The sequence below is a fragment of the Otolemur garnettii genome, unplaced genomic scaffold, assembly GCF_000181295.1.
Source record: "Otolemur garnettii isolate 467f Iridium unplaced genomic scaffold, OtoGar3 scaffold00001, whole genome shotgun sequence".
NCBI lineage: Eukaryota > Metazoa > Chordata > Mammalia > Primates > Galagidae > Otolemur > Otolemur garnettii.
In genome coordinates this window covers 72,468,142-72,477,094 of record NW_003852396.1, presented here as the reverse complement: position 1 = coordinate 72,477,094, position 8,953 = coordinate 72,468,142, and the positions used below count along the sequence as shown (strand labels likewise).

General features: G+C 49.8%; 1 protein-coding gene across 11 annotated transcripts in view; it reads right to left on the bottom strand.

Moving 5' to 3' along the window:
* Positions 1-1,012: 1,012 nt before the first annotated feature.
* Positions 1,013-8,953, bottom strand: part of MADD (MAP kinase activating death domain) — a 58,792-nt gene continuing 50,851 nt past the window's right edge. For 5 of the 11 annotated variants that reach the window (XM_023509611.1, XM_023509613.1, XM_023509615.1 and 2 more), the window contains 5 exons: positions 6,972-7,136; positions 6,643-6,715; positions 6,399-6,505; positions 4,213-4,282; positions 1,915-2,375 (listed from right to left, as the gene is read on the bottom strand). In XM_023509611.1, the coding sequence (XP_023365379.1) occupies positions 2,191-2,375; positions 4,213-4,282; positions 6,399-6,505; positions 6,643-6,715; positions 6,972-7,136 (600 nt within the window). In that variant the 3' untranslated portion in view covers positions 1,915-2,190. Of the gene's footprint in view, positions 2,376-4,212; positions 4,283-5,658; positions 5,715-6,398; positions 6,506-6,642; positions 6,716-6,971; positions 7,137-8,953 lie in introns of those variants that run through there. The other 6 variants (XM_023509619.1, XM_012802870.2, XM_012802833.2 and 3 more) reach the window with 5 other exon arrangements.

The following is an 8,953-nucleotide window of genomic DNA, read 5'->3' as shown; positions in this document are numbered from 1 at the left end:
AGAGTGGACTCCTAAGCTCACAAAGCATCAACACTAGAAGGAACTTCAGTCTTCCCCCCCTGCATTCACTCCATGAGTGAGGCAACTGCAGAGCAGGGACAGAGGAAAGTGTGTTAGCAACACAGCCAGAAAGCTGAGGTGCTCCTGCCTGGTCCCAGGTGCTCAGATGATCCCCGAGAGCCACGGTCACAGTGGCCTGGGGTGGGGCTGAATCTTGGTATTATGATTGTGAATCCATAGACCTGGAATAGAGCTGTGCTGTGTTGCTTTGGGATCTCCTTGAGTAACAACCCCACAGCCCATCCACCCCTGTGTCTTAGGTGGGAGAAAACAATTCTGTCTTGCTCAGGACATTGCAAACCAGAAAGGCAGAAGGGCCAGGGCCCTGCTCTGCTCTTACCTTCCTTCAGGGAACCTAAACCCAATTGTCAATCTCCTTTTGGGAGGAGGAATCCGGCAGATCTCAGAGGTTTCCTGACTGTGATGTATGGATCACCAGGCTTCCTATGGCATAGAAATTCCATGAAGGTTGGTCCTACATTGCTATTTAAGAGTTCTACCCAATCAATGGAAGACACTCCAAGCCCAAACTCTGGGTTTCAGCCCCTGTGGGAGGCCTTGGTTGAGTGACAGCATCTCCCTGGACTACACATAACCTGTACAGGGAATGGAGAAGGCCAAGCCGTGGATTTGTTTTCACTGCTAAATTCATCTCTGTTCAAGTTATCAACACCCAGTCTGGTTGCTCCCTCTAGTGGCCAGTTCACAGCACTCAGCCCTCTGCAGGGCCCCCAGGAACTAGCTGCAGGGAAGGAGAGGTCCCTCTCACAGCCTCTTCCTGGAAGCCCAGGAAGCCCAGAAAGTGGTAGGCAGGAGGGCCTGGATGTGGGTGAACGCATCTCCTTTCATCCTTCAAGCCAGAGGTGCCTTGCTGGAGTCCAGGGATAGCCTTCCTCAGGCCTGGGCTAAGAGGAGGCATCATTAATAATACAAGGCAGCCAAGGAGCCCAAGAGGAGTCAAGGACATTTATTTCACATTCACACAGCTGTACATTTTCTATAAATAATGTGGAGCTGAAATATTTACAATCATCTCTTGCACACCCCCAGGCTATGTCTCCCTTCTGATACCCAGTGCCAGGAGATAGGCCCGCTGCCTGTAGACACAGGTATATATACTGAACTTGGCCTCTTCCCACCCCTCCCTGATTTTTGAGCAGAGCAGCCAGCAGTTCCCAGGACTCTCCTAGCCCCAACCACTCTGTCCTCTCACGCTGAAGGCATGGCAGGCCACAGGGAATGGCTACTCTGCTGCAGGGATAAAGGCCACGGCAGCAAAGCAGTAGCTGCCAGGCGGAAACTGCATAAGGAAGTAGGGAGGCTGCCACTCACTCCAGCTTCCCCTGACTCTTCCCTTCCTTTTACTGCCTGTCCCTTTTCTGGGAGGCAGGCCCCAAGTTCCCCTCACTCCCCACAGAGTAGAATTCTCCAGCTGGCCAGTTGTATTGGATCACAGAGGATGGAGAGCCAGATTCCTGCATTGGAAGGTTATAATGCCAAGACAAGGAACCACAACACAAATGTCTCAAGGACACACAGTAGTGGGTTCACACTGGCGCGCACATGCGCACACACACACAAGCGCACACACACACTTGAGGGGAAGGTAGTTTGGTCTTCTGGGAGAGGAGAGGGAGAAGGTGGAAGGGTCTAGCTTAGCCTTGCAACAGACACATTCAAAGACACACTCAGAGATGTGTAACTGGTAACCAACTTTGCAGAGAACACACATGCATCATCCACTCCTCAGTCACAGCAGCTTTGTGCACTTGGGAATAGCAAGAGGCAAGAGGTGTCCCCTGGGCTGGGGAAGCTGCTTAACCTCTCTCCCTCCATCAGCTAGAGACAGGCCGGGGTGGGGTTCTGAGGTCTTCCTCACTACTGCGAACTGCAGCCACATACGAGAAGAGACACAACACAGAGTAGCAGATCTCATGGGCCTAGGGGGGAAAGAAAACCAGACAGATCAGCAAGACTAAAATCCTTATGTCTTCACATGTGGAGGGTCTGCCAAGCGGGCACCTCCTGTCCTAACGCTGGGCCTCCACACAAGACCTCAGAAGCTGTCCCAGTGGGAGAGGGGATTAATGTGTGTGCATCCGTCTCCTAAGCTGAAGCTATGTTTTGGTTTCAGTTGGATCTCTGGCATCTAGACCAAGTCCCCTTTCGCCCCTGTGTACTCAGAGGGCCCTCCCTTCTACCTGCCTGAAGTTCCCCAGGGAGCCCTGTGCAGACTTTGGCATACTCAGGGTTGGATGGCATACTCACCATTGGTGTCTTGTACTTGTGGCTCACCACTTCTTTAATTTCAGGAACTAAAACCGGACGGGCAAGAGACAAAACAGAAAGTTCAAAACTAAAAGCAACAGTGCCATGCTCCCCCAGGCGGCAGCGCCTGGTACCAGGGTCCCCTTTCCCTCTGTGGCCTCTCACAGTGGCTGTAGCAGCTTAGGCTACGACAGGGCAGAGGCCACCAAGGCTCTATCCAGACTCCTCAGTGAGACCTCTGCAGTCTGCTATGGCTTTTTACTTGATGGCTGTGGTTCTACCCACTTTGACAGCCCCTAGGATGGAAGGGGGCTGGCCTTTCACTGGCCTGGTCACAGCTATTCTCCAGGGTCCCTGAGGAGTTCCAGTAGAGAATTCCCAGATTTTAGCTGGGAAAAGAGAGTTGTTTCTAGCCTATGCCCAGTCTTGCTGACACACCTGTGAACTAATCCGTCACCAGCCAGGTAATGTTAAACAGTTCCCTTTACACCCAGCCACATACACAGAGGGTCCTGAGGCTGGATGAAGAAGTAACATAACACTAAACCCATCAGACTTGGAAGTGTCCTCCCCTGAGTGGCAGGAGAAGCCCAGGCCTGCCTGTGTGAGGGAGAGCGTCAGAGGGCTCTGGAGCAGACACACTGAGCAGAAGACAGGCGAGTACAGCACCCAGGGAGGGAGGTGACAGGGGGCATCAGGCAGAATATACACACATGTCCACAGCCCAGAGTGCATGGTAAGAGTCACCCTGCCCCAGCCATGCAGGGGTTCTGCTTGGCCAGAGGAAGGAGTAGGGCCCCCAGCATCAGCCGCTGACACGGCTTCTTGAGACTGGGAGCAAAGGGTCATGGCATCCCCTTGGGGGCCAGAAAAGGCAGGATGAGAACCGGCCATACCTTCTTCTGACCCTGGGAGGTAGAATTCAGGGGAACCCAGCATTAGCAGGGAATAAACTCATCAAAGGTAGAGCAAGAAGCCCCAGGTCATTCTCTTGAGTTGGAAGATTCCCTCAAATATCTCTCTGGCAGAAGAGAAGGGAGCACACAGGGCAGAAAACTCAAAACCAGTGAGCCAGCAGGAGGGTGGAGGCAAGAAGTTGGGAAGGAAGAGGGTGGGGAGAGAAAGGAAGAAAAGACTTGGCAATGTGAACAGCTGTTTTAAAGGGAGCCCGCCCACCCACTGCAAGGCCCAAGGCAGGGACCTGGGGAGAGGCAGCACGAGCCCAGCCGAGCAGAGGTCACTTTACCTGCTGGAGAACGAAGGTTTTCATAGCAGCGATGAGGGGCACAAAAGAATGAAGCACAAACACAGCAGGAACTCAAAGCCCCAGGGTGAGAACCACTATACCACTCCTGAGTGCTAGCTGGGGGAGGCTGGCTCCTGGCTACAACTGCACCTTCTACCTCTGAGGCCCACTAGACTTCTCTGCCCCTTGAGTGAGAGTCTGCCTGCGATGTCCCCTCTCTAACTCAGAGGCCAGGTGGAGACCAGAGTGGTGCCAGGGAGGCTGGGTGGAGCACTGGATTGCTAGAGAGATCATAGCAGGCCACATGGACATAGCAGAGCTTGGAGGTCACCGTCTGCTCTGCCCTAGAACTTTCTGACCACCTGCCAACCATGGGAAGGTGGCACTACTTCACTGAGCCTCTTTAGTACCATCTCTAAACTCGTCTTAAGGTTACTTGTTCTTGTGAGACCCATTATCTATCTTTTTCTTCTCCTTCCCTTTTCTCACCTTAGGGCTCCCTTTTCTTCCCTGTCACTCATGCTCCTTCTGACCTCTCGCAGAGGTTCTTCTCTCTGACCCTAGACCCTCCTCTGGAGCTCCGAGGTTTGAGTTACTGCCATGTGAGTCCAGACCTAAGAGCAAAATAGTGTAATTACCAAATTCCTCCAGGACAAAGACGCCTCGAACTGTATTGCACTTTTTAATGTGATTCAGCTCTATGAAAACCTGCAAGAGAGGGAGGGAGGGTGGGGTAAGGCCCAGAGGCTCCACCCCTGCCCCACAAAGCACATTCTCCCAGCTACAGCCCCACCCACACGCAGAAAACCTATTTCCCAAAAGGAGGACAGAAGAAACCACACACACACAACTCAAAAGCGCTAAGAAGCGAAGATAGCAGAAAGGGCATGTACCTTCCGCTCCTGGCCGGAGGAGAAAGCATGGGAGAGAAATGAAGGCGTTAGTTTTAATGGTCAAACCCAACCCAAAGGCCCCTCTGCTGGCCTGGGCTACCTGCCATACCCTCTGCCTAGGGCAGCATTCATAGAGGACACTGTGCCCAGGAGCCCCCCCACTCAGCCCCTCAGGTCTCTACCCTTCCATGCATCCTCCTCCGGCGCAGAGGGCTGGCACAGGTGCAAAGCTCCCCTCAGACTGTGCTTAGGTGGGAGGTGTTGGTATCCTCCTTGAAATGGGATCCAGATCTCCCAAGAAGTATGTAGTGATAACAATAACGGCTACCACGTGCTGAACACCGACTTGGGAGTTTTACAAACCTTGCTTCTAATCCTTACACCTAGGTGGCACAGTGCATGTATATGTATTATCCCCACTTTATAGATGAGGAAACTGAGGATCAGAAAGTTTATTTGCCCATGAATATTGAAGTTGGGGTTCAAATCCACGCACGTTCTGACTCCAAAGTCTGTGCTTCCAGTTAGTCTGGACTCCATAATTCCATTAGGAGACTACAACTGATTACTGAGTGGTAGAAGATGGACCAAAGGCCAGTATTTCCTCATCAGACTACGATGTGAGGCTCTCTCTTCTAAGGGTCAAGCCTTCAACTGTGAACCCGTCTGTACATGCTTTGTAATTGTGAGACAATTAGGTGGGCCCAGAGGGGCTGCACCAAGGCAGCACAAGGAAGAGGGCAGAGCATCTGGGCATTGTTTAGCAAGATCTCATCTTCAATAGAGGCCACAGCACTAAAAAGTGCTGGCACCTTCATGGTCCAGGAAAGTACTTTGGCAACCCCCTCTTTGGGCTGGCCCTAAGGTATTTAGGGGCTTGCTGCTACCTAAGCCCTAGGCTGAAAATAGACTAAGGGGCTGCCAGGAAGCCTGGGCAGCTGCTTCCTGTTACACCAAAGCTGCTCAACTAGTCTGAAAGAAAGAGAACTAAAATGGCAAATGGAGGGAGAAAGCCACAGTCAGAGTCAAACGTCCACCTCCCCTGAGCTGTCTGCTGCCTGGCCAGAGGTTGTGGGGCTCCACACATTCACATCTGGCTCAGAGCCTCAGGGAGAGGAACCAGTACATTGGGGAAGGGGAAGGGAAGGCACTTGTGTGAAGAGTCAAGCTGTGAACGGACCTGGGATGATGCGCTGGCCTCAGAAAGGAATTAGCTTAAGGGATGTCCACTGAGAGAAAAAGTAACACTGTGTTAAAAGACCAAGAGAAAAAAAAAGTCAGCTCCTATGATGGAATCACAATGAGGGAAAGATGTATCCAGAAGTTCTACCCACTCAAAAGAAGGGGAATGGGGCCTGTGGATCAGGGGACAGAGTGGGAATACTCAAAGGAAGTAAAAGAACAGGAAAAAGAATCAGCAGGAGAAAAAGGCAAATAAACATAGACACTCCAGAGGATAGATACAAGCCTACTTACACATGTGTACACGCACATGCACGCACACACACACACACGCACACACACAAGCTTCAAGCGCACCAGAAATATGCAAGGAGACCAGCCAGTCTAGACTCTCAAAGCAAAACCACTGAGCAAAAGCACACCCTGGGAATAAAGGGAGGCAGAGACACTGCGAAGAAGGGCCAAGTGAGACGCTCCCACTCACACTGTGTGGAGTCTAACAGATAGGGCGGCATGGCTGCCAAGTCTCACTCTCTTTCCCAGCCTCCCCACAGGCTCCCTGCTGCATCTTCATGGCACCTGGTGGTCACCAACATCACTGTACCCTCCCCTGTGATTTTCCTCCTGAGTCCAGCTGCTCCAGTTCTCCCTCTAGCTTCAGAGGCTCTCTCTCATGCTTACTGGGAAAGCACCAGGGGCCTGGGCACTTATCTTTATTACAGATGGAACACTTGTGCTGCTGCACCTACCTGGTTGTGCATAAACTTGAGATTGATCCCTTCCAGGGTGACCTGCAGCAAGCCACCCTCCCCAGTCTTCATGTCCTGCACAGGGAACTCGCCACCCAGTTCAGGTCCTATGTGAGGGAGGAGGTTATCAGCTAACTGGTGAGGTGGGAGGCCCCACAACCTGGCTTCTTTGTCAGGCTTCTGACATGCAGGAGGACTGGTGAACACAAAAGAACACTCTCTTAGAGAACCCTTCTCTTCTCACCGGGTTTGATGCTTTGCTGTCGGGCGGCAGCACGCTCCATGCTGTCTTTCACACAGTAGTACAGTTCCCGACACTGTGGCACAGGGGAGAGACAGCTGTGTTGTCATGTAAGCTAGCCAGGGACCCCTAAACCTCTGCTCTGTAATGGCCACTGAAGGCTTGGGCTGATGCAGGGACGTCAGAGACAGCTTGAGGTATCCCACACAATAGCTGGAGACAAAAGCATGCCTCCAGACATGGATTTGGGAATCTTAACTTCCCAGTGAGGAACTCAATGCTTGGCCCTCAACACCTACCCCTCCCTTAGTTTGAACAGAGATCCTGGGTACCTTTTTAGTATAGAACTTGTTGAGCTGGGTCTCAGAGCCATTTCTACGCCATAAGCACAACACCTTGGTCTTGGGACAGTAGGTCATGTTGATGAGCTTCTCGTACCACCAGCGCTCATACACTGTCCCGATGTTACTGCGCAACACTACACAGTCATCACACACCTGGAGAGTGCACAGAGCAGTTCAAGGCTTTGTCTCCAATAGCCTGGTAGAGACCACACCGTACTGCTCCCCAGAGAGAAAGGATGGGACAGCTGGTCCTGGGAGCATCCCCATGGCCTGGTTTTTTGCCTGGTACTCATAGTCTCCCTAGGTGGAGACACAAACACAGACTACTGGACATACTGTTTGCTACAAGGATACAGAAAGAAACACAGTTACTAAAAATAAAGCTGTGTGTAGGAAGGAGGCTGATTTCTCAAATAGGTGTTTATTACCTCTTATGCGTTCCAAAGACTTTTTTCTTTTTTTTTTCTCTTAACATATTTTTTATTAAATCATAACTATACATTAATGCATTTATGGGGTACAATGTGCTGATTTTATATACAATTTGGAATGCTTACATCAAGCTGGTTAACACAGCCTTCACTTCACTTACTTAATTATTGTGTTAAGACATTTATACTCAGCTTGGCACCTGTAGCACAGTGGTTACGGTGCCAGACACATACAGGCTGGCAGATCAAAACTGGCCTGGGTCAGCTGAGGCAATAATGACAACTGCAACAAAAAATAGCTGGGCGTTGTGGTGGGCGCCTATAGTCTCAGCTACTTGGGAGGCTGAGGCAAGAGAATCGCTTACCCCTAAGAGTTTGAGGTTGCTGTGAGCTTTGATGCCACAGCACTCTACTGAGGGCAACATAGTGAGACCCTGTATCCCCCTCCCCAAAAAGGACATTTATACTCTACTCTTAATAGATCTGACTTGTACCCATGCAATATGCAACATTAGTGTTCCAAAGACTTAAAGTACTCAGAGTATATCTCATGCCTCCTTCTTACAATCTTAGGAATCATTGCTTTTGATAGCCACAAAGATAGGGGATGATGGCAGACTTAACCAAGGAGAAAAAAATGGAGCCAATGCATTTTCTAATCCTTTTTCTATGAAAAAAAATTTTTTAAATTATACAAGTGACACATGAACAGTGCTTATTGCATCAAAATTATATAATACAGAGTAATGTAAATTTTAAAAAAACAAAGTCTTTTTCACACCCTCTTCTTTTTCAATATTATCTCACAGGTGAACTTACCAATTCTTATGGCTTCAATTATTATGGGAGATATTAAAGCACAATGGTTAAGGGCACAGATCTAAGACCAGATGGCTTTAGATTCCAGTCCTACCATTGCTTAGATGTATCACCTTGAGCATGTTCATTTGTGCCTACATTTACTCATGGGTAAGATGGGGAACATTCTGTTGAGTTAGTGTGAAGACTAAATAAATTAATGTGGATAAAATACTTTATGTGCATTAAAAGCCAGGGGCACCCTAGTTAGCTGCTGAAATAATATAAGAAATATAATTTTATTATTACCAAGTTTATAGTTTTTAAGTCTTTCTCCACATCACACCTCTCTTCCTGAGCTCCTGAACCTCTCTTTATCTAGAGGTCTCACATGTAGCCCCTCAAACTCCTCATGCCCAAAGCTGCTCAACAGGTCCTCCCAGGTGGATCCTCCTTCTAAGTCACTATGTGAGTGACCGGCACCACCACCCACCCAGCTGCCTAAACTGAAGCTGCTGGTAGAGGTGTAAACTGGTATAGTCCTTGGGATGGCAATTTGGCAGAATCTATCAAAATTTCAAATGTATACAAATGTATATAAGCTTGATCTGGAAATTATACATCTAAGAATAAATCCTATAGAAATTCTCACGAGTGGCTCGGCACCTGTGGCTCAAGTGGCTAAGGCGCCAGCCACATACACCTAAGGTGGCAGGTTCAAATTCAGCCTGGGCTGCCAAA